Source organism: Leopardus geoffroyi, chromosome C1, assembly GCF_018350155.1.
Source record: "Leopardus geoffroyi isolate Oge1 chromosome C1, O.geoffroyi_Oge1_pat1.0, whole genome shotgun sequence".
NCBI classification, from domain to species: domain Eukaryota; kingdom Metazoa; phylum Chordata; class Mammalia; order Carnivora; family Felidae; genus Leopardus; species Leopardus geoffroyi.
In genome coordinates this window covers 196,853,319-196,880,059 of record NC_059328.1, presented here as the reverse complement: position 1 = coordinate 196,880,059, position 26,741 = coordinate 196,853,319, and the positions used below count along the sequence as shown (strand labels likewise).

At 33.4% G+C, this 26,741-nt stretch overlaps 1 protein-coding gene across 6 annotated transcripts in view; it reads left to right on the top strand.

The window, feature by feature from the left end:
- The window catches only part of ERBB4 (erb-b2 receptor tyrosine kinase 4), a 1,138,739-nt gene that overhangs the window by 864,878 nt on the left and 247,120 nt on the right, over nt 1–26,741 (top strand). For 2 of the 6 annotated variants that reach the window (XM_045481108.1, XM_045481106.1), the window contains exons 13-17: nt 1,359–1,491; nt 6,461–6,554; nt 12,276–12,430; nt 19,247–19,291; nt 19,413–19,487. In XM_045481108.1, coding sequence (XP_045337064.1) covers nt 1,359–1,491; nt 6,461–6,554; nt 12,276–12,430; nt 19,247–19,291; nt 19,413–19,487 — 502 coding nt within the window. The remainder of the gene's footprint in view (nt 1–1,358; nt 1,492–6,460; nt 6,555–12,275; nt 12,431–19,246; nt 19,292–19,412; nt 19,488–26,741) is intronic. The other 4 variants (XM_045481110.1, XM_045481107.1, XM_045481111.1 and 1 more) reach the window with 2 other exon arrangements.

Genomic DNA, 26,741 nt, shown 5'->3' with positions numbered 1-26,741 from the left:
ATTTCAAATTGGGCTATTTTGTTTCAGTGTTTTAAAACTAGTTAGCATCATGGATGCTGGCAATTCACTTTCTCAAGCAATATGTTAGAGAAGGTAACTTTCACAGATATGTTTCCTGCTTATATTATACTCACATATTCAATTCTATCCCAACCCACCTCACAAATGCTCTTGTCATGGCAATTTGCATCCCATAATAATTAAACTTGGTAACTAATGGGAAGATAAGGATGTTTTTGATTTTTTTAAATCTTCTTGGAAATTCTTAATATTTTATGAAAACACAGAGTTGTGTTTCAGATGCCACAAATCAACTTTTCAGACACTCAGAATAACATTTGAAGTCTCTATAGGCCCTTCTTATTCAACACCTAGTATCCGTTAACTAAAATTATGTTATTCTATATAAGTAATAATATGCTGAATAAATGTTACTGAATATAAAGGGAAACAGAGATGGCAAACTTAAGTAGAAATTAATTAATTAATTAGTTTATTTATTTATTTTTTATGTTTATTTTTGAGAGAGAGAGAGAGAGAGAGCACCAGCTGAGGAGGGGCAGAGAGAGACAGAGACACAGAATCTAAAGCAGACTCTGGGCTCTGAGCTGTCAGCACAGAGGGTAAACTTAAGTAGCAATTTTAAAAAGTCCAAATTTTCTTTGGCACCTTTCTCCCCAATATACAGAGATAAAACTAAATTTTAGTTTGTTATTACTTTATTCTCTTATACCTCCTCATGAATGACTACTATGATTTGTTTCATATATTTGCAAAATGTTTTCCTCACATGTGCCACTTTGGCTAAATAGCAAGGCAAGCAGAGGCCTATAAAAAAACTTGTATTTTATTTCCATTTCTTTCTCCCCTCTTATCTTCCAGATATTCTTCTTTTTCTTTCTCTTTTTAAATTTTGTTTTGTTTTGTTTTAAAACAAACATGATTTGTTCTATCTCTTCATGAAGCTCTCACATGGAATTGAAGAAATTTTTGGTGTCATAGTGGAGCAAAGGTTTGGATTGAGAAAGGTGGTCTGTTCCTTACCTTAATTGGAAGATTAATTTCTTTCATGCTTCCTCCCTAGAATTTTGATGTAGACAATTGATATTTGGTCATTCTCATGAGAAATGTAGTGGTTATATGCATACACACTGATGAGGTCTCTGCAATATGGAAGAAGGTGACAGTAGGGTGGGTCATGGTGACTGACTGGGTAAGCAGACAGAGTTATCTGCCACAGATCTCTTTCAATCCCACTTCTTCAGAAACAGCATTATTTAGGAAGAGTCATATTAAAATGATAAGTTTTGACACAGCCTTCTGTTTTGTTTCTTCCTTGAATTTGGTGTGCTTTTTAGCTGCTGCAGGAATGGTGTGCAACCATCTGTGTTCAAGTGATGGCTGCTGGGGACCTGGCCCAGACCAATGCCTGTCCTGCCGTCGCTTCAGCAGAGGAAGGAGCTGCATAGAGTCTTGTAACCTCTATGATGGGTAAGGCATCTTACAATGTTGCCTTTACCTCATAAGTTTGACTACTGAGTGTTTCAGATTTTAAAATGATAAGAAAATGGTAAAACTGCAGAATGTGTGTGCTGGCCAAGGTTTTTCAGGGGAGTTCTTGTTGCATAAAGGTGACAACAATAGAATTGTTTTAAGGGAAAGACTTTTATCTGAAATAAGTCCAAATATGTATCAACTATTATACACACTTTAAAAAAGTGTACCAAAATAGATCATTCTTAGTAAATTATAGCAGTTTGTACTTAAGCAAAATTGAAAAATATATTCATATTTTCCTTATGAAGGAGATTATTACAAGTAATCTTTCAGATGTTCCAATAATCTTTTTTTCACATGCTTTCCTATTAATTTTAATCTGGAATACTATATACCTTTTGATTTTTTTCCATCCAAGTTCTGTGTCTATTTGTGTATTAGAAACAATACATGTTTCTGAGTCTCTGACAACTGCTTAACCCTATAGAAAAATTGCCTTTGTAGTTTCTATTTGAAGAAGTTTTTGGAAGTGTTCTCCCACTTTCTAAAGATAACCTAAGCAGTATTTTAAATCAAGTATTTTAAATTCCTGCTGGTGCTACAATAATCACATTGCCAACAATAAAACCTGGCATATATCTTGTTGCATGGCATTTCACATAGTCATAAAATCAGTTTATCATAACATATCATTTCATGCATCACAGTTGTCCTTCATTAGTGTGATAATACATTTTTTAGTACTGTTCCTGATTCAAATTTTCTCATAATGCTCACCAAAAGGATTTTCAACAGTTCTGTAAAAGTGTAGTTTTGAAGTTCTTTATTTCATTTCTTCTTTTGTTTCATGAATTGTCCCATTTTATCTTTTTTTTTTTTACAGGTTCGAATTTTTGTTTTAAAATTCTACATGTCCTGTACAATTCAATATTATGGTATTTAAGTGACCTGTAAATGGTTAATGTACAGTGCCTTTGCTTTTGCTGAAATAAAACCATGAATTATGATTTCTTCAATGCAGTTATAGAATTGTCCCATTTTAAATAACTGTTTTCATGATCCGAGGAAACATTGCACTTTTGCATTTTATATCAGAAAGATAGAAATCTTTGGATCACAATAATATTGATATGTCTCTTCTTTGAAAGAAACCAATTCCCTTCATGAAATTTAGGAAAAAAAATAAAATGAGAAATTTAAGTATGAAACAATTTAATAAGAATTTAATTGTTTTTCAGGAAAATTTCAGCTTATAATTTTGTAAATTACAATCAATTTATAAATTTGATAATGGATAGCAAATTCTGTGTTTCTTTTCTCATTAAATTGTATTCATGCTTATTCTCATTATTACAATAGAATGATATTATCTGAACATAAAATACTTGATTAAAATATGATTAAAATATGCTTGTTTGTTGTTTAGCAATCGATGCTATTAAAGTGTAACTAATAGATTTTAATTCCATTTAGTGAATTACAAGTTTATTTGTGTGTATATATATGTATACATGTATATATGTGTATACATATATATATATATACATGTATATATGTGTGTATATATACACATACATACAGGACTGAAGAGGAAATGGGGCTGTGGCAATCATGTCTTCTAACAGCAACATCTTATAAATAGTGAAAACTGGTAGAATTAAGTGTTGGCCAGTGTCAGAACACTGTAGAAACAAGCCAACACTAGAATTCAGACCATCTGATTTCCGTCCTGTATCTTTCCAGATGCTATTGTTTTTCTTTAACATTTCCATTTTCAACTTGTCAGATATATGAAAATGATACATATGCAAATGCATATACTACCCTCTGTCTCATGTCTGCAAAATAATGAAAGCTAAGGAAAAATAACCTGTTTTCTAAAAAAACAACACTGATTACCAGACTGTTTTTGAAAGTTTAGCATTTTACAAGTCATTAAATCAAACGTATTAAAAGCTATAACGTTTTTCATGTATTTTGCAATAGTAATAGGGCTCTAGGAAATCATATACAAGAATTAGCTTGAAAGATAATAAGTGAAAGTACCTTGTAAAAGTCTGATGTAATTCTAGTCTATGCAATGATAGGTTTTCCCACTTCCAATCTCGTGGCACTGGCTAATTTCTCCTGACATTGCTTGGCAGTTAGTTAAAACAGCCTTTGAGGAAGAATTAATTCAAATCCTAACTTCATCACTTCCTAGTTTTAAATCTTGGATAAATAGCCTAATTGTGTGAATCATTTCCTTTTCGTGTCAATTTATCCAAGCTGATTAGATGGCTAGGTAGAATAGTTATCTTAAAATTACTGAAAACAAATACAAATGTGACATTTACCAAAATCAGGGAAACTATTTTTATATAAAAATAGCTTTGACTGTCATATGAGAAGAAATCCTAAAAAGAGGACTTTTTGAAGGGGACTAGAAAACCAGTTAATTCCTGGCTGTTAGCATTCAAATCCAGGTCATAGAAGCCACTGTATTTCAGCAACTCGGAATTAGAGTGCACAGGCATTTAAAATGAAAGAGAAAGCTCATTACAGTGCAGTCTTAAAATTGTTCTTATCTGGCAACATGGTTAAATGTTTTTGAAACGTTAAGAACAACATGGGAACATCAGAAAGGGTGCCAATCTAAGCTCTTTGTAGGCATTTTATATATTTAACATTCACAACCTCTCACTGAAACACGATTTTTCCCTTTTACAGAAGATATTTACAAAATTAAGTCTAGAAATGTTAAGGGATTTAAGTCCTAGAAGGAACACCAGTGAAGTTTAGGAAGGACTTGACTGCAGAGCATTGGTTCTGGCTCACAGGATTGGCTAAGGCAGCACACACAGCATGGCTGTGAGAAATGTAGAGTAGCAAAAACAAGTGACAAAAAGCATAGTCTGCAAAACTCACGCTCAGTAGACAGTGATTTGCTAAGTCAGACTCAAGAGAAAGGGAATCTCTGGCAGTCATAGTATAATCAATAGGAAACGGGGAAGAAAAAGCAATGATGGAGACAGTGACAATGAAGAGTGAAGAAATAGTAAAAATTGTAGGAATGATCCGTTCTGAGAGCATAAAGGAAGAGAGCCCAAAGCCATACAAATAGACGTCTAATCTGCAGAAGAAAAGGCAGCTGGGTTGTCTCCATGACTTTTTATGACATATTCACCTTACTCCTTAACTCTGTGTGTAGGGAAGGGTTTTGAAGAAGTGAAAGAAAAGAATGACCTATGTTTTAGTACCACAAAAATTATGACCTTCATTCAGTAACATAACCCTTTAGTAACCCAAAACTCTATTCTTAAAAACAGGAATTTGCTGACGATTGCAGGTTTTGTTATAATTTCATGTTAATTATTTATAATTTTATAATTTCATTATAGAAATAATACTAATGATTCTCTTCACAATTGAGGTACCACTTCATACCAGGACATTTTGACTTTTATATTATGAAGATTTCCTCTGTTGAGTGCTTTATATCACTAATGATGAAACATGCAAAAACAAAACAAAAAAAAAACAGTCTGTTTATATGTAATTGAGATTTTAAACTCAATAAAATGCATCAAAAGCTTAGTCCATAGCAAACCAACATCACACTTTAAAAATGGAAAATCCACGTAGATAAATATGTGCACTGATATATAACTAAACCATCAATTTATGCCATGTGTTTTGAAAACCCAATATTTTGCTTTGAAGTAAGTGTAGTTTTAATTTAACCAACAGAAAATATAGCCCACCTTTTAGACTTCTATCATTTATTAACACTTTACAATAGCCAAATGGGATAGTTCACTGTAAAAATAAGTGAACACTTTAGGAAAAATAAATTTAAATTTATCATGCAATTAATCCTTAAATGCCATATTTGCAATGCTTTGAGTATGGAATGATAGCTCATGATACATAGACATGAGACATGACATACATGATACATGACATAATACAGAAGCTATAAATATTTAGTCATGTTTTGTTAATGACTTGTAACTGACATTCTAAATTGTCGTTACCCAGTGCCTCATCCACTCACACATTAGTTGGAATGGGGTGTATAAACATGATGTACATGAATGATAACCAATTATTGAAATGAAAACTTTACAATAGGTATTGATTGGAAAACTTACATACTGATAACATTTAATATTGAAATGGCCACAAAATGTTAGGTTTGGAAAGGGATAACATCATCCTAGGTTTTAATTAAAAAGTTTTAGAATGTTACCATTGAACTAATTTTTTTTAATTTTATACTTTATAGAATTACTTCAAAAAGATTTTAAACTGAAAAAAGATGTTGTGATATTAGATCAATAATCTAAGAATATAAAATCTGCCATAAAAAGCTATTTTTTCTAATTCTCCAAGGCAGCTATTTTAAAAGAAGAAAAGAAATCAAAGCATTTTTTGAAGTTTCACCAAAAATAAATTGAAGAGTCTTGGGATTTGAAGGACAGGAATGGGGAATATCATGTAACTTAGCAACAAGAAAAATACAATAGTTCTTTCAGAGTTTAAAAAATAAAGCTCAGCCAAGAGTAACATTTTATATAGAGACAAACAGGCACAGCTTTACTTTAAAAAAAGAGTGAAAATAATTCTGCTGTGTCATCGGAAGAGTCATACTTTTTTCTTCTTCTCTCTCTCTCTCCTTTTTTTTTTTTTTTTTTTTTTTTTGAGACTGCTAGAATATCTCTCACAAGAGAGATGTTTCCTGAATGAGTCTATCGTTGAACCCAGTGGAGGGCAGGGAGAGCCATCTGGCTGCAGTTTATCTTTTCTCCTAATGGAGAGCTTATTCCTTAATGTACAGGGAAATGATTCTGATGCTCCTGGCACATTGAGAAACAAACTCTAGAATTTACTCTGCCAATAAGACTTTTAGCAGATGTTACTTCATTTGTTAAGTTGACAGCTTGTTTGCTTATACCACCTCATGCAGCTGATGTTTTCACAGTGAATTTCGAGAGTTTGAGAATGGCTCCATCTGTGTGGAGTGTGACCCCCAGTGCGAGAAGATGGAAGACGGCATCCTCACATGCCATGGACCGGTAAGCTTGAAGACACCTGTGGTTGTGTTGGCTTATTTAGTTACATGTGTGAATGTTTATTATGTCATTGCTTTATCGTCTATCCATCCATTCAGCAGGTGTTTATAGCATACTAAGGGGAATCATGTTTGATATTCTGCCCTCAAGAGGCTTACAGTTTGGTAGTAGAGACAAAATATTTACAAATTAAATTTCTTAAATACTTATGTCCCATATAATGCATTTAAAAAGAGAATATGAAGATGCCCTTGAAATTGCACAGTGTTGAAAAGATGGATCTATAAGTAATTAGATTGAACCAAAATAATTGATAAAATATAAATATGTGTAAATTGTTATAGGAACAAAAATGATAGAGAGAAATTTATCTGTCTTTGGGATGGAAAGTAGGTCATCAAGGAAGCCCATAGAGAAGTGATATTTGAGCTCTACTTTGAAGAAGAAACATCTGGAAAGAGGAGGCATACAAAGAATGCAAATGTAAAAATTCATGGTGTGTTTGAGGTAAACTATAAGACACTCATATTTGTGTTTAATTATTTAACTATTATGGACTTGTGAAGGACATTAAGACAGACTGAGAAGGCAAACATAAACTAAAATCTAAAACAGTGTGTTAAATACTATGGCAGAGAGAAATATTGAGCTATGAGAATGGAAGGAGGGGCTACGGGATTAGGAAAGTCTTTATGGACACACTGGCATTAAATGTTTGAAGTTAGCCTTATAGAGAAAATGGTAGTTCCTTTTTAGATCTCCCTTTGTTTCCCATCATTCAGGCTTTTTCTTAATAATGAGGCCAATATGAGTTTGTCATTCCAAAGTGTCACATTCATCCTTCTTTAGACAAATTTCCAGGTTGTGTGTGTGTGTGTGTGTGTGTGTGTGTGTGTGTGTGTGTGTGTGTATCGAGTCATTTCTCAAAAGATGATTTGGGGACCAACATTTGGGTGTAGCCAAGAGCTCAACATTGTTCCGTAAGAATTTATGTGGAATTTAAATAGTACTAATTTTTCTACTAGAGTGGTTATTCAGCACTTAATAAGCTAGAAAAAAGATATCGTTGAGCACTCCAAACTTCCATTAGGCCCCAATGAGCTGTTCTGGAACTTCATCTAAAGAAGGATGTGTAAAGCTTGGACAGTTCAGAGGACTACCATAAGGATGATTAAACTTGGAAAATCAGACCTCTGAGAAAAAGAAGTGGTGTGATTTGGCCTCAAGAACCAATTTCTAAAAGACAATTCAATATGTAAATGATCTCCAAGTAAGTATGCAAAGGGCATATACAGCTATTTTCTTTCTCCACTGAAGATATTAGTGGAAAATGCAATTAATCCACAGAAAGAGAAATGTGGATACTGTAAATAATGACATGAAACATAGGGAAGTAAAATTCTGAAATGGGTTGTTAAAGCAAGTCAAGCTATCTATATACGACTTCTTTAAACACTAGCATACTTAAGTACCAAAAGTCAAATAATGAAAAACAATGTATCTTTCAGAGAGACTGAGACTTCAAAAATGTGTAATTACAATAACAAGGAGACTGCAAAACCAGTCCCATGCTTTTTCTATTCCTCTTGCTGTCTCCTATGGCATAAAATTTTGCTGCTGAGTAACTAGTTTATTAATTTATTTCAATTTGTATGTTTTCACAGTTTATTTGTTCATTCTTCTGTTTCTCAAAAGATTGAGACAGTTTATAAACTACACATTAAAAAACCCTAATAGTTAATGTTTTTTTTCAATTTTCAAAATTATTTGATAACTAATAAAGAACAAAAAAATTAAGTTTTTAATGAACACATTTTGTTTTCATATTGACAGCATTGTTGAGCCATATACTTAAAATTACCACCCAGTGTGAACATTGTCAATTAATATATCTAGAGTTTAGGAAAGGCATTAAGTCAAAAGTAGAAAAGATTTAGTAAACCTGAATCACTTATTCGTAGAAAATTAGAGAATGGAATCAAGAAAACCTGTTTGATCACTCAATCAGTAAAACTTGAAATGCTAAGCAGGTAAGAATACAATTTAGGTTATGGTGTCTGAGAAGCTGGTAGAACTGAGCTCAAACAATGACCCATCCTCCTTTCACTAGGACATTGCTTGCTTTCAGCTTTTACAGTTTATATGAGGTTTTTGCCTGTTTCTGGGTTTATATATTGATTATCACAACTATAGACAGAAGTGTTTTGTGTGCCATATCACAGGCATATATCATTTAAGATATCCAAGAGGTTCTCTGTGAGACTGACATTGTGATGAGATAGAGAAGTCATGAAGAAGGTTGGAATTCCACCACCTGGCCTTACCATTTCTTCTGTTGGAATCACACTTTCCTGACCTGTCCATATTTTCCTAATAATAATAATTGGTACACATTTATATTTGTCAAATACTGTTACATTTGAAGCATATGATGATCACTTTTTCCATTTAAAATATAAAGAAACTTAATCTATAATAATTAGAATGTTATACCAAAGAGTCAACAATCTATAAGATGTGGAGCTGGGACTCAACTGTTGAAGTTCTGCCTCCAAATTTTACACTCTATTCATTTCACTCCCCACCCCACCCCCACAAAAATTCTGTAATATAATAAGGATAATATGTTTTCTGAGAATATAACAGCTACATGTCAAATGGGATAGTATTATACTATTTAAATGTGGCAGAAATCCAGGATAATCTTGAAAGGGCTAGCTTTGAAATAAAGCAAGCCCCTGTTTTTATAGCCTTGTGTGTCTGCATGTGTTTTTTACGTTTTATTATTTATTTAGCAATTTCATCCATTCTGTCTCACTTTTACTACCCTTGTTTGGTCCTGTCAGGAAAGATAAGGAAGGGCATGTGAGAAGAAAGAGAAGTAAGGGACATCAGAGGAGTTGTAGGAGATCAAAATATAAGCCAAAAGGTGGCATGCAAGAGAAGAGATAGGGGAAGAAAATGATAAAAGCTAAAGTAGTTGTTAAAGTCAAGTTCATAAAGGTGTGCTGCCATAACAAATAACCCCCATATTAGAGTAGCTTATAGGAAAATGTTTAAATATTTTTCATGTAAAGTGCACTGCAAGTCAGCTCTCCTCCCTGAGATGGTCTAGCATTCTGAGATGCTTTGAATTATGGCATCTCCACATTCGCATGGGATCCCCACATCATGGCAGCAGGCAAAGAGAAGGCTGGAGAGTTGAGCCCTGACAGTCTCATAAATCGTTTCTACTTAATTTCATGGTCCAGAAGAAAACATACCTCACCTCTGGTGGGAGGGGAATTCCAGTCTTCCGTGTGGCTAGGACTGGAAGAGAAATGGATACTGGTGAATATTAGCATTGTCTCTTAGCAGTAGTTACCAGAGAAAATCAATTGTTACTGATAAAAAAATAATATTTCTATCAGGATTTAGCTTATTCTTTAATTTTCTTCCTAGATAATTGAATCTAAGGATAGCTTAAAATCAGAGACAAGGAACAATATTGCTTTCACCTCTGTTTTTTATCATTGCATTTATCAACTCATTCACTGAACTTAGGTTCTTAAAAGCTTTGGGAATATAATGATAGAAGACTAAGCATTAGACACGCATATTTCTTTAAATCTTTTTTATGGAAATGAGTTGGAGAACTAGTATATTTCATTTCTTTTGAGATTTGTTGGGATATTTTTTTAGTTATGTCAGCCTAGAACATTAGGTTTTGTATCATCACACAATCAAATAGGTGAGAGGGGCTTAAAAAACAAAAAAATACACAAAAAATCTGTTAGAAGGACAGTTAAACATTAAATATGATTTTCATTTTAGTTTCATAATTTTTTGTGTCTTCTGATTTTACCTGGACATTATTTTACATTAGAAGAATTTTACAGGAAAATAATTCCTAATTTCTAATTTTCACCATGCCTAATTTACTCATGGTTAGTTTTATTCTTCTGTTCTTCAGGAAGACATCAGCCTGCCTCTTGTCTTGTACAATAAGTCATGCCACTGAGCATACTTGCACAGTAAATGATTTTGTATAATAGATGGCATTACGTGCCTAAGTACCCATGAGCAGGTGTTAAAATTGGAGACATGTGAAATATTCTTTTTTGGTAGGAAATAAGAAGTTGCCAATAGCAAACTCTTAAGGTTGAATAGGGATTAGGTTTCATAGGATAATTTTCTTTTAGTTCTAAATCTCACATCAAAATAGCGAAATAGTGCTTGATTGAACCTCACCAGTCCCAGAATTTCCAGAAACCTCTTCCTGATTATTTTTTCTTCTTTACACCACTGTTCTTCATTAGCAGCCTCAATCTTTACATTTTACAATGTTATATTTATTGATTGGTGTCTTATATCTCCAACTTGTTATGTCTGGACACATTCGGATTAACATTTGTAGAAGGATGTAATACACTCCTGTAAATGGACACTCCCTGCCTAATACATAGTTCTGTACAATGTCTGCTTGTTGTTGGCCCCCAGATTCACCATGTTAATTATAAGCCTAATAAAATTGATTATCTCCCTCTATACTTACTATAGCTCATTTATCTAAATTGTGTTTAATGTGAACTGTCATAATTGTTGGAACAATGTGGAGAGACAGATTTTGGGGAGAGATGGGTCAGAGGAAGAAGTTCCAGAGAGAGGTCAAAGAAAAGAGGAACCTAAGACAATATGATGTTCAAAAGGGAAGGCCAAAAGTCAACTTTTTAAGTAGGTAATATCACTATTCAAAATAGTTAAATGTGTAAATATATTGGCATCTCTTAAGAAAATAGCATTTTAAGAAAATGGTTATCTATTTATCTTGAGAGAGAGAGAGAGAGAGAGAGAGAGAATCCCAAGCAGGCTCCACACATCAGTGCAGAACCTGACATGAGGCTTGAACCTACAAACTGGGAGATCATGACCTGAGCCAAAACCAAGAGTAGGACTCTTCACCAACTGAACCTTTCAGGCGCCCCAGAAAATAGCATTTTTAATAAAAATATTCTCAATTTTCTTTGATTTGGTGGTAGACGGCTTATCATTTTGCATGCTTACTATCCCTAGCACCAAATTGAAACCAGTTTTTTCTTGTAAAATTATTTTGTTTAATATGAGTTTTAAATTTTTACTTTTTGATATTTAAATATATTTGCATGCTATTATTGCTTAGTAACATTCTACATATTAGAAAATGGTTATATATTATCAACATAAATATATGAAGTGAATTAGTGCCATTAAAATTTATTTTGCTCATATTTATATCACCTTTACTATTGGATAAATTTTGCATGCATCTATTTCACTATTATGGGACTTTTGATATTTGCTTATCAGAGTGTGCTTTTATTGTGCTCTCAGTACTGTACTGTTATTTACTAAAATCTCTATAGACATGTGAGTTTTAACTTTATCACAAGCTGATTTAAGATGGAGTGTAACGTAGAAATTAATTTTTATTTGCCTAACCTGACTAATTCCTAATAATTCAACCATAGTAAATTTTAAAATCCATTGCTCAAATAGTCATAGTATAATCAAAGGAAAGTTTACATCTCGTTTTTACATTGAAAAGCTGCCATAGTGATATCCCCACTTGTAGTTCTGAAAATGCTCTCCCGTTCCCTAGTGCAAGATTGACTACTCGCTGAAGTCTCAAGGACTAATCCACATGAATACCAGAGGAAACCGCACCCATTTTTCTTTCTCCATTGTGTTTTGTTTTTCACAATTCAGGGACCTGATAACTGCACAAAGTGTTCCCATTTTAAGGATGGCCCGAACTGTGTGGAAAAATGTCCAGATGGCTTGCAGGGGGCAAACAGTTTCATTTTCAAGTATGCTGATCAGGATCGAGAGTGCCATCCATGCCATCCAAACTGCACCCAAGGGTAAGCATCCTTGCCAGCCAAGGACTCCATCACACATATTATCTTTACCCCTGACACCATCTACTAACTATATAACATGTTCATGTAAAACTCGATTCATCTTTATATTAATATGTTGATTTGAAGAGGAGTACTTTCTATGAAAACAATTTATGTAATCAAATGTACACTCTCTGAAATATTCTGTTAAATATTTACCTAAAAGTATTCTATTGACACCTTTATGAAGCTGGTGGGAGGTGTACTTGTAGGGAGTCTAGAAATTCTTCTAAATTTTACTTGGTATTGAAGATATTTTATAAGAGACAAGATAGCCGTCATACTTGGAGATGTGTGCTTAATCAATCTTTAACAGAAGTTTTCTGATTATGTTTCTTTGTTCTTACAACCAGCTTAAGTTGAGGATAGCTCTCTTTGATAGATATTGCCTTGGATTACTCCTTCAACAAAATATAAGCAAAATAACGACAGAAAAAAAAGGTGGGGGGAGAACTTAGTGATATGTATATTAGTAAAATCACAAATACATTTTGTGAAAGTAATTTTAATACAGGTCAACCTATAATCTAGAACTTCTTTGACTACTATAGGACAACTCAAAGATGGGTACCCAGTTTTCTATCTTTTTTCCCAAAAGGATGCATTATAAAATGAATAATAATTATATTACCTTTGATATTGAAACAGTTGTAAAACAAAGACATATTACAGAAAGAAGAAAAGCACTGAACTGAAAGAAATAATGCCACTCATGTAACAAATCCCAGAACTATTTTTTAAAAGATAGCAAATCTATTTTAATAAGGGCTTTTCTTTTTCTTTCCTCCAGAAGATAACTAATTTCAGACTTGAGAACAATTTAATATACTCTATCCTCCTTCTGTCCATAAATCCTCTTCTTCATTATGAGTGCCCACACACATGCACACACACACACACACACACACACACACACACACGTGCAAATACATACACTTGTTTTTGAGAATTATCTCGGGTACTTTATATCTGGCAGGAGAGTATGAGATTCTATAAAGAATGTTTTCTGCCACATTAAGAGCTAGTTGCTAGGGGATATTGAAGAAGTTAAGCAAGCAACAACATCATTTTCTGCCAAGAGGACATCAATTTGCAGATGCTGCTACAATTTCCTGCAGGTCAAGAGATCAGCTTAAGTCACTCTGTGAAGTGGTAGATCCTCAAAAGGTAAAGTAATATTCTGCCATTCAAATTTAAATTCAGCTTAGAAGAGCTAATGCCATCTCATTGGTTTACACCTAAGGACATAGACTGAGGATACTGAAATAGTCACACGGACACCTAGCTTCAAGGAAACTACAAGGAATCAATTTCTCCCCTTGCGAGGTTTTGGCACACTTGGGTTAAGAGTATTTCATGAAGAAACAACTGGTGCCACTGGAGCAGAAGAGTCAGCAACAGAAAGGGAAAACTTTGCCTGCGAAAGTAATCATCCACAGGAGGGTTTTATTGTTTTGCAGCTAAAATTAAACCAGTAAATTATTCAATATAATGTTGATGTCAACAGCTGTTGCCATTCAAAATGAGACCTTTTGCTATTTTTGCAAATCTAATTACAATGAAGCCATTAGGGAAATGAAAGTGAGATCGCAGAGCCATAGTCTGGATGTGTGGCTGGTGTGTCTTCCTCTCAGCCCTTTTAAATCATGATTATGTAATAAAAGAACACATCTATAGTGGGGGAAGTAGAAGTAGAGACAATGAAGAGATGCATTTACCACAGCAACAAAAGCCAGATGTCAGCGAAAAGGGTGGATGAAGGTATAAATGGAACAAATCTGACCAGGTCATTTAGGAACTCCAAGTAAATACAAAACGTCTTTAAATCAACTGTTGCAGAATGATGGGGAGACAGAATTGGATGTTGTATTCCCTGGCATCTTCCAAGGTAAATGGATTGTAAGGAATGATTGAGTCCTGAAGGATTTGTGTGTTTGTTTTCATTTAGCTTCCTGCCATCCTTTTCCCAATATCCTCCATATTGTCCAGGTTCACTCACTTCATGAGAGTTTTGTCATCCCAATCCCAGAACTCCTAAATTCCTAAATCCTATTTTATATTACTGTTGTGTAGCACTGTGCCCTGAGATTCTTGAGTGAAGCCATGAGGTGCTCTGTCCACTTAGTCCCTTCTTTTCAAATTGCATGTAGAAGTAGGATCTTTCTCTAGAAAGATCACAGGGCCAGTGGAGATGACGTGACGAGTAACTATTTTTATTCCTAAATACATGTAATAATTGACCTGTCTGTGCGTGTGAGCTCACCATGCCAACCCCACTTTGGAAAACCGCTTTCCTTTTATATGCTGATATTATGTCAGCTAGATAATTCAAGAACCAAGTTACTGGAAATAGTCTTTTGAATCACATTTTTTAGAAGGAAAGTTCTTACTTTGAATACTGTTCAATGATTTTCTGAAAATAAAATTATGTGTGTAATACCTTAAAAGCACTTTTATTACTCTGGAAGTACATTAAATATATTGGCTCTAATAAGTTCTTTAGATACTTTTAAAATAGGTTATCCATTTAGCACGTATCAGGAGATTCTCATTAATATCCCTAGAGGGGTGGGGAATAACATTGTCTCTTCCTGCCTTGACTAGAGAACTTTTATTTTAGCAGGCTTTTCTCGTTTCATTCATTCCTCAACTTGGTTATACTGAACACCAACTGCACATCAGAGATAGTGATAGCTAAATTCAGAAATTAGTAAGATCCCCATATTTTGAAATGATGAGCGAGAATTTAAAACTTAGGAATGATCTTCATATTTGAAAATAGCAGGATAGAATAAAAAAAAAAGACTTGTAAACTAAATTTAGTATGTAATTAAATTCCTGTAAGGGGATTTTTTTTTTTGTGGTTTCCACACTAAAATCTAATCCATGACAAATATCAATGCAGTTTTGGTTTTTAGTCATGGACTAGAATATTTGTTTTTCATAGGCATCTTTGAAAATTTGCATTGAATATTTTTGTTAATTGTAGAATCATGGTTTCCATATTATTAAATTCCCTGTATGCGTTTATCTTTTTTTTATCAACCCTTTTTATATATTTTTTTAAATTTCTATGGTGAAAGAATTTTCATTTATAAAAGGAAAGAAGAGCTGTTTGTGAAATTATTGTCTATACTCTTTTAATTGAAAATTTAAAATACTCCACTTTCATTTCAAAATTTGAAGATCTTGTCAAAATATCTCAACTAAGGTAGGTGGGTATATCAAAGTGCTTACAAATCAGTAAATAGTGGCAAATGTTAAACACAACTCAGTGTTCAGAATTGCAGATACTTTTGTAATATGTTATATTGACATGTTATAGTTTCTGTTCTTCCTTTAAATTTTTTACTTTGTAACAGTAGTTTTGTAGAGTTACCTTATTCCTTATCTGATTTTGATCTCATATTTGAGATTTTGACTCTTCAAAAGTTTAATGCTTCCATTATTCTGTGATCTTGCTGAATCAATATAAATTACATGTGCTAATTAGTTGCTTATATGAAGTCCAAAGGGTTGAAATAGAGTATACATCTTTAAATACACAGTGACTTGTACTTAGAAAGGATGGTGCTGCTTTAGTCACACTTTTATTATTTGTCTTTCATTGTTTCTTTCATCTTTAGCTTTTAAATATGTCTACATCTCAAATATTCCTCAAGAGTTACCTCAACAAACTTTCCTGACCCCACATTCTGCCCCCTCACTGCTCACCTTCCTTTTCCCTTGCTTTGCTTATGTCCAATATGCTTCTCAACTCACAGTGGTTGAAATTCTGGTGACCTTGACAATGACAACTAAAATGCTCTCAGTAGTTCTTATTTTATTAGACCTCTCTTTGCATTTGATTTTGACAGTTACTCCTGAATGTCTCTCCTGATTTGGCTCCCACAATGATGCTGTAATTACTTGATTTTACTCAATATTTTCTCATGCTTCTGGCATATGAGCTTATCTTAGGTCATTTATCGGAGGTTATCGGAGTTCTTTGAGTTTCAGTCTCAGTCTCCTCTTTTCTCACTTTATAGATCCTTCTTCAGCTATCTTACCCACTTACATGATTTCAACTTTCTTCTGTATGCTGTTTCAAAACTGATCATCACACTGGTGCCTTCACACCCTACAACCACAGGCCTCTCTTTCCAGCTGGCGAGGAACATTCCCTACCCAGATGTAGGACAACCACACTGGATGCATACTGTAGATCCATAAAGCTGAAATTATCAACCCCTCCCTCCCAACACACACACAAGAAAAGGTGTCCCTCCTCCTGCATTCCCTCACTGATGGTACTGCATGTTTAACTCCTCTGATCCTGCTTTTCTCTCATCAAATCAGCCATCAACTTCTCTTCCCCACCCCACCCACCATACTTTTGAAGGCATTTCTTGAATCTGGCCCCCTGCCTCTATCCTAGTTGCCATTTCCCCAGTGTAATCCTTTTTCATCTTTTACATACTCTAAAAGAATCTTGGTGCCAAAGGAATCTACCTGGATCCCAGCTGACTAGCCTTCACAGGGCAGAGATCCATGTAAAATACAAATCTAGCAAATCCACTACTTCAAAACCCTGCAGTGGTTCTCCATTAAGTTTGCCCCTAAGCAAATAGCCTTCAAATTCTGGCTCCTGTCTAAATGATTTCGCTTCTTTTCCCTCTTCCTGTCACCTCATGTTTTGTTTGCTCCCTGACTATTCAGAATTATTTGCAGTTTTTCATGTGCACTCTAAATTTCCTCAGATCTATGCTTTTGTTCCTGCTGTTTGTTACCCCTTAGAAATGACTGCTACTCCAACCCAGGTTCTCAGCACCCTGCATTTCAGCTTCCTAACTTCTCCATGAGGATTAACATGAATTTCTAAAGCTAAGTGTCCCTCCTCTATGCTCCCTTAAGCCACTCTTCCATGTCTCTTTTTAGATTTATCATATTAAACAATATACATCTGGTTATGCATCTATCTCCTATTATGCATTAAATTGTGAGCTCATTAAGAATAGGAAAAGTGTCTAATTCATCATCCCCCCCACTGCCCAGCTCCTAGAAGAGTAGCAACACTTAGTAGGCCTAGAAGCATGTTTTTTTAATGGATGAATAAAGATCTTTCATTATTCACACTTTACCCTCAAGTTGAATTTCACTTTCAAATATTTTTATATTTCAAATGTTATTGTAAAGACACAGGTTGCAAACTAATCATAGCTTTCAGATTCTCACTTGGAAATAAGAAGTAGACTATTAATTTTACCAAATGGTAATACTGTATAAAAAAAGCACTTGGAAGAAGATATAATAGGAACCTAGGAAAAAAATAAGTTCTTCAGAATAAAATAAAAAGAATATAAGATAAGACAGTTTGAAAACATTTTTAGTAGTTACTTTTTCCATTTCAAGAAATGGTTTTGGTTATGGATTATAGTACCAATTCAATGCTATGTGCTATATATTTTTATTTGTATTTCTTATTTGCTTTTTTAAAAGACTTTTTTCACAGTGTATTCCCCATTTTTCTGTACATTAAATTTTTTCTGGGCTATTCAAAACCAATGCTCAAAATGAAAACAATTTTCCACCTAGTAGAAACGTTATAGCAGATATTCATGAAGCAGGGAAATATTGACTTAATTATTATTATACATAGTTACATTAGTTTAGCAATGTTGAGAGTTATCTAAGGATATGGTAGACAGTCTGGCCTTATACATGAGTCCCTTATTACTTCATTATATGGTGATTTTAACTTCAGCTTCCTTTTCTGTTTCAGAAATTAGAGTTTGGAAAAAACATTTGTGATCAGCAGAATTAGACAGTCCTATAAATCATAGCTGTGGAGGGAATCTTGATAATGCACCGTAGATATATGTATTTGATGAGAGAAAAGGGAAGGAAATACAATTTGTACATTGGAAGATGGAAGAAGTAATATTTCCATAATACCTCAAAATGAAATTCTAGGGACCGTACATCCGGATTTTGTGTACTTATATAATTCCAGTGAATTCTTTATTTACCTGCTTCTCAGTTTGTTCATTTCCTTGGAGAGCATTTATTTATTATTGTTTGAGTTAAATATTATGGCACTTTAAAAACCTATTGTTTGTCTGTTATGGCACTGTGCTTTTAAAATAGAGCGTCAAGATAAACTGCAGTCTTGGTAAAACCAGTTAATTTGCTTTTTAAATGAATTCATGTTTAAAGATAAGTATGTTTTAAAAACCGTCACAACCAAGGAATGGAATAATGTGATTATGTAAAGTATCCATAAGAATAGCATTAAAGCATGTTAACTCATTTTCTGCCATAATCCATCTTTAATGAGTATTAAGCATCAGGTTATTATATTATATTGAATAGCTCATGTTTCATTTTTTATTGACTTTAGTTTTTACTTAAACTTAAGTGCTTTTAGAAGAAACTGTATACATGAAACCATTTATAACCATTGAAATATCAGGTCATTCAGCAAGACATGTACTCATGATGCAAATGAATTGAGTATTGGAAGTGAGTCATATGTGTTTAGAAGTTATCCACAGAAACAGGGTACAGTTTCCTTTACTGTGGACATGTTTCTTTGCATTCCATGCGGGTGGTATTTGCAACCTATTTCTTTGTATCCATCAGGCAATAATCTTCTCACTGGCTTTAAATTCACAGTGTTCCAAAATTGTCTAATAACCGTAATTATGAATTTGACACAATTAGTGTTTATCTGACTGATTTTTTTTTAAATGACTAATTTTTCTTTCCTTGTATTTTTTAAATTTGGATCTTCTGCAGGTGCATAGGCTCACGTATTGAAGACTGCATCGGCCTGATGGATAGGTACTTGGTGTGCTTGCTTCCCATGTTCTTCCTTCAAGGCTCCGTGTGTGAGCACTGGTGCATGTGTGCGCATGCCGCTGTGAATGGAGAATGATGTTTTCTGTTCTGTAATTGCCTGCAGGTGTAGCGGCCCCACTAGTCATGACTGCATTTACTATCCTTGGACGGGCCATTCCACTTTACCACAACATGCTAGGTAACATCTACCATGTTTCCATTTTGTCACTCAAATCCTTTTCAAATTATCATGTTTACAAACTACTAACCAGTTGGGTGAAATTGATAATATGTTAAATTAGGGAGTTATGAAATAGGCATATAACACTACTTTTCAAACCACATCCGTTACCTCTTTTTTCTTTACTCATTATGATTTTAGCATCCAAATTAGTAGTGTCATTGGTTTTCAATTTTGTACAATTTAAACAGGATTTCAAATTATTAACCTAGAACTTTAAGAGAATTTTTAAAATTAATTTTGTAGATTATTGCAAAACTAAACATTTTTAAGAGAGGAATTTATAAAAGTTGATCTATTTTCGTAAGATGTTTCTTGTTTAATTTGATTCCTTTTCTGATCTTATATTGTTTTGAGCTGGTTGGTATAGTATTCTGTAGGCTTCTAAATTACCATAGACTAAAAGCACTATAGAAAATATTTTGTGCAGGTAAAAGTACAAGTTGGAATGAAAACAAAACAAAACAAAACAAAACAAAATATATCACTCAGATTCATACAAAAACCCATGCATGAAGGTTTATAGTGGCTTTACTCAAAATCACCCAAAACTGGAAACTACTCAAATGTTCTTCAGTTGTGATATATCCATACATTGCAGTGCTACTCAGCAACAGAAACGAACAAACTATTGATACATGCAAAACACAGATGGATCTCAAATGCATTTTGCTAAATGAAAGAAGCTATACTTAAAAAGAATACATACCAGATGATTCCATTTATGTGGTATTAATTCTGGAAGAGGCAAAACTGTAGGGACAGAAAATTGATCAGTGTTGCTTGTGGTAGTGTTGCCAGGTAAGCCTGGCAAGGGACATGAGGGAATTTTGGAGGAGGGTGATGGAACCGTTCTCTCTCTTGACAGTGGTGATGGGTACACGAATGTATGTGCTTGTCAAATATCATGGTTAAGCACATTAGAAAGGATGAATTTTACTGTCTATAAATTAGACTTCAAAAAATTAGACTTTTAAAACATTTCATTTTAGGAACATAGTAATTTACAATGTTACGTAGAAGTACTGTTTGCTTTCTTTATGAAACAAGTTAATTGTATCTTCTGGAAGTAAGAAAGTAGTGCTAAATTACAATAAGCAAGATGAGAGTTTGGGATGAAATATTGCCTTTTAATGTACATTTTTAAATTCAATTTAACATCAAATTTAACAGTATAAAAGTATACAAAACATAGGTGTAAAACTCAGTGAATTTCTTCGAACGAAACGTTTATATAACCATCAGCCAGATCAAGAAACAGAATAGTAGTAGAAACAGAAACACCCTTGTGCTCCACTCCAAGGGAACCATTGTCCTGAGTGCTAACAGGAGTTTGCCTGTTTTTGCATTTTATATAAATTGAATCATCTATATGTATTCTTTGTCCCTGGCATCTTTTGCTCAATATTATGTTTATGAGGTCCATCTATGTCATTACATTTAGTCATAATTTTTCATTTGTATGATATTTGCCTTTTAAAAGGTTTTGTAAAATATCAAGTAAGTGTTATCTCTTATTCAAAGGTTATTTAATTATATTAAAAATAAATTCTTTTTTTTTTTTAAAAGGGTGCAGTAGAAGTAAATGATTTATACAACAGTGGCACTTTGGCACTTGGGATCACTTCAGACTAGTTAATACAGTTCTTTAGAGCAAAGTTTAAAGTATGGAAAAAATCAGCAAGAGAGAGAGAAACAGAAAGTGCATGTCTTAAGGCCCAAAGCTCAGTTTTATAAGCCAAGACCCATTTTATATTGTTTCTATATTTATGAAATAATTTTCCTCCTTGAGACTTTGGTTGAGTCACTGCACTATCATTATGAAGAGTGTTTTCACATCGTTTTAATGACTTTCTTATAATTATTCCAGCCAACTAATGAGAGGCAATATAATGTGGTGACTAAGTGTGCTGTCTTTGGAATCAGATTTTCTAGGGTCAGAGCAAGGCTCTATCATTTTTTAGATATGTAGCCTTGGGTAAGTTCCTTAATTATCTGAGCCTTACTTTCTTCATGTATAAAATAGGAATGTTAATATAGTTTACAAATTGGTTGTGAGCATTGATGGAGTCCATAGAATATGCCTAGCTCAAATATCACCCAGTAAATGTTGTTATTTATTATTTTGCTATATATCAAATTATTTTAAATGTTGGACATGGGGGAACATAACTCCTAGAGGGAGTAGGAAAATCTCTCAAAGTCACCCAGGAAAGTTTGACTTATACCTCTACTCCTTCTGGTGGGTCCCTTGGTGGAAGGGAGGGCATTTATTTCTTCACCTCAGGAATCACTGTTTTAAGAGGTCCACTGGTATCTTTGGCAGTAGGTCACAGGCAGAGGTCTATGAAGAGACAGAGAAAGAGTTAAAACCATAGTGGTAGATCCCTAGTGGTTTTCAATTCTGGTAATTAAGGTTGTATAACTCAAAATCATAGTGTATCTTACTATAGATTTAATATTTCCAACATGTTTTGGGAATTTTCAATCCTATTACTTGCCTGGGCTCTCAGGCCATTTCCTGTATTCTCAGACTAATACCTAATTCAGATTAGTTTTGTCATAAGTAGGTAGGTGACCATGTCCAGTAATAGAGTACAATTCAGCACAATTCAGCCCATGATTCCTATGAAAAATCATCTGTAGGCCTTTGTACAAGTAAAGAGCAGAAGTTTTTGAATGTGAAAGCCTGGGTTCAAGTATTTGCTCTGCCATGTTTCTTGTCTGTAAAATGGGATGATAATTTGATAATTTTTAAAATGGAAATTCTTATACCTTATAATATTGGTATGATGATTAAATGGTTAGGAGATGTTATCAAGTATATATATTCATTGGTGGTAGTTACATCTCTAGTTGAAATATTGGAAAAAATCTTTTTTAAAAATCTCATGAGGTTATGTTCTACTAGCATATATATATATATGCTATCAGCAGGGCACAAATATTTATATATCAGCAGGGCATAAATCCAATAGTTTATTGACTACAAAACTAATATATCAGAATTTCTAAGCTTTTAAGCATCTAAATTGTGCATCCTACTTCTAAGCATAATGACTTAAAAAAATTGGTAGTAGGGAGCTAAATATTCCTTTTAGAAACTCTGGATATATTTAATTAATATTTCTTTCGAACTTAAATTTAAAGCAGTATGACTCTTCAGTTGTGTTGACTTGTCAGAATTAATGGACTTGTCATAGGCTGCTTATAAGCAGTTTGGAATTTACAAGAAAGATTTAGCTTGGACACCTTGAAAAGTGTTTATGACCATGGAACATTTTGACATGGATTGGATGAGAAGTGAAAGTAATAAATCTTACCTTTTTTTCAGGTAAATGCGTTTTTCAGTAAATGTTTACCTCTCTGAAATGTGGTGGGTACACAGTTAATTGAAAGCAGGGGACTAGCTTAGTAATATTTCAGTTTATTTTCCATTTTTAAATTCTGTGAATGTTTTTTTTTTATGCCTCCGTCTTAATTGATTAAAGTAAATCTTACATAATAGGGAGATAAAAAAAAAAACATGGTAGAAAGTAATTGCTTTCAGTTTTGTAAACTATGTTTTAACTGGGAGAGTACCCAAATGCCTAGTTTTCTTTTAGTCACACAAAATTGCACTGAACATGGCAATGTGGCCATTTCGAAATATTTAGGATTCATACTCCCTACTGCCCCATTATGTTGTATTCTGTTTCCTAAACCAGAAGGAAAAAAGATTCAAGATTTAAATGAAAACAGGTGAAATGCTTCCAATCTTGATCGACTTTCATTTTCTAAGCAGTGTTACTCTTTCCCAAGCCTGCAATTTGTGAATTGGTTTTCCACACTCCATTTACCTTACAGGCTGTTGCTGGAATTTCTTCCAGGAAGATAGGATAGGATGGAAAAGATCGTTGCTGTTGTTGTTGATTTTCTTTTACCTGTAATTTCCTAGAATATTCTACTTGTAATGAAAATAATACTTGAATTTCAGGCCTTTCCCATATTTTCCTTATCTGAATTCAATGCCTTACAACTAACATTTACTTGGATGTTTTTCTTTTTCTTATAAAGAATCTTATGAAAAAATGTGTTCAGCAAGTTTTTTTTTATTATTATTTTTTATGCTATTTATTTGAGCTTGCACATATGCTATTTTCATATAGATTGTAATAGAACAAAGCATTTAGTTCTATTCTATTTTAGTTTCTTTGCCAACCATATATCCCAAGCTTTTTATAATCTTAGTCTCTCACTCCATCAGGGCCAACGTGTTCATCTAAACAAGCAAAGGCTCTATTGGCAAAGCATTTCTTTTTATTAGTTAGAAGTCCAAAATATAAACTAATAATTCTTTTTGAATTTGACACAGGAATTGTGAAAAGTACTAGATTTCTGTTCAAAATTTTTTATCTGGCTATCTGCTCCAATTCAGTTATTCTAGACACTTCACAATATGAAGTAAGGTAACTGAAATCAGTTTAATTCTCTAAATCTCATCTGGGCAGATATTTGAAACGTTTTATATTCCTGTCACATTTTAATGCCTGTATCACACTTTTACTTTCTGGTGTGGTGGTTATTACCTAAGAGGTCACATAACAGTTTATTCTTTAGCAGTGTGACCCGTGTGTGATAGATGAGGGAGAAGATGTGATATTCTTGGCACCGCTTTCGCAAATGGCACAATCTTTTTTCTTTGTTTGTTTGCCCTCAAGGAACTTGGTTCATAACTTATGTCCGTATCAAATGGTCAAAATAGCCTATAGATGGTTTCCTCAGATGAGTGGCAGTTATGTTATGATCCTTAAGTCCAATAAATAAAAGTACACAGGCTTTTTATTATAAGTCTATCCTCAGTCCACCACATTCTGTATATTAAATTTACTTTTGAATTTAAGAGAGTTCAAAGAGGTGAAGGAGAGTGTGTGAATTTCTTCTTTTCCAGCTGATTTGTATCCCACAGTTTCCAGTACATATAAAATACCAAAAGTTACCAAAGAATTGCAAGAGCAAAACAGTTCAGTTTTTGTTAATTACTGTTCATGGAGTTTCACATGGTTACTTTAAGTAGAAGTATTTAATGGCATAAGGTTGCATCAGTGGCTTTGTTTCAATATCGAAATGCCCACACATTGTTACCAAAGCTTTTAGGGATCCTAGGAACATTAATATTATACTCAAACATGCTAACTGTAAAAATGTGACCAGAAAAAGTCATACTTGTGGTTGAAAGTCAAAAGAGATTTTTTAAGAGCATTGACTTTGGACTGTAATAGAAAATCTAAAAATAGCATTATTGAACTGAGAAGATGCCGATGATGCTAGTTAAGGGTCAGATAAAAAATTCAGTGAGTTGAGTGATCCATTATGAATACTTCTTCAGTCTTTCCTATGAGCATCATTCTCTGGTGTAGAATTTACAGTGTTCTGTAACTATTAATCTCTGATTTGTAAAGATGTCAGGACTGCTTATACTCTATGATCTCAAAGTACCTTCAACGTTGCTGAAATTCATTACTAAAATCCAATGTCTTTTATTAAATATGAAAGCAAATGAGTAAAATATGGTCCTGAAGCCTCTGCCTCTGTCTTTAGGCAGATATTTATAGTTTTAAAAGTACTCATATGTACTACTCCAAGATTTGACCCTGGCATTATTTTCTTATAAAATACAATTTAGAGGTATAAGTATATGATCATTATTACTCAGGATTTTTAATTGGGATTTTATTATCCCAGGGATATTAAACTCTATTTCATAAGATCTCATTTCTAAAAAATAACTTTTCAATGAAGAGCCACCTATAATTTCAACCAACCAAAAATAAAAAAGCTTTGCAAACATTTATAGGTATTTTATATACTCTTTGACAAAATGCAAAGGAAGTGAAAAAGTAGCATATAGCAAAATGAACAATATAATTTCCAATAAAGAGAAATTACCTCATTCTGTCAAAGAACTAAGAAGTAAATATACTGAACAAGTTATATGTGTGTATATAGAAAGATAACATCTGACTTGGTCTCCTGCTAACATCTGACACAAGTTATCAGTAAACTAGGGAGAGTCATAAGGTAATGCCTTTCCATGGAAGTGAGTGCTCAAATACTATTGATAGCATGATTTGGAATTAATATGCTATAATATGATGAGGCTTACCACATATAGCATATTATCTTTGATCTTATACATACCCCTTGTGGTCAGTCCTTAAAAGCAAGCTTAGTTTGTATGTGAAATTATTTCAGTGTTTGAGAGAAAACAATAATTATATAACAGTGAATGTATTCTGGTGACAGAATGAATAAATTACAGGGATTGAAGGTACATCATAGGGATTATATTGATGGTATTGTAATAGTTTATCATGACAGATGTTAGCTCCACTGTGGTAAATATAGCATATTCACCTGAATGCTATGTGGTGAATATAGCATATATGCCTGAAACGAATGTGTCATTGAGTATCAGCTATAATTCAATAAAAAAATAAATAAAAATTAATTAAAATGTTACAGATAAAAAAAGTGAATGTATTAAAATAAACTTCTTCAGTGTGACAATTTTGGTGAATTAGCATCTAAAACTATCATAATTTACCCCCAAACCTATTTGGAAATTCAAAATATTGTATATATAGATCATATATTTGATAACTAAAATGGTAAGGATTGAAAAAAACAATAACAACTCTGTAATTAGGTAAAGTGAAGGAATTGCTCAATTGCTATATAGTTTTCTATTACTGTGAATAATTGTCATGAATTTAGCAGCTCAAAAAACAAGACAAAAGCACAATTCTGTAGGTAAATGTACAGGAATGGCTTGGCTGTGTTCTCTTCTTAGGATCTCACCGGACTGAAATCAAGATTCTGTCTGGGGTGTGTTTCATCTAGAGGTTAGAGTTCTCTCCCAAGTTCATTCAGGTTGTTTGAGTTTTGGGTCCTGGTAGTAGGATTCCTATTTTATTGTGTTCATTGCCAAGCACATTCTTTGTCATGTGGCCCGCTCTATATTCCAAGACAATTGTGCATCCAAACCTATTCATTTTTGAATCTCTTAGTTTTCATTTTTCTGATCTCTATATCCAGATTTATTTATTTTTTTTAATTTTTTTTTCAACATTTATTTATTTTTGGGACAGAGAGAGACAGAGCATGAACGGGGGAGGGGCAGAGAGAGAGGGAGACACAGAATCGGAAACAGGCTCCAGGCTCTGAGCCATC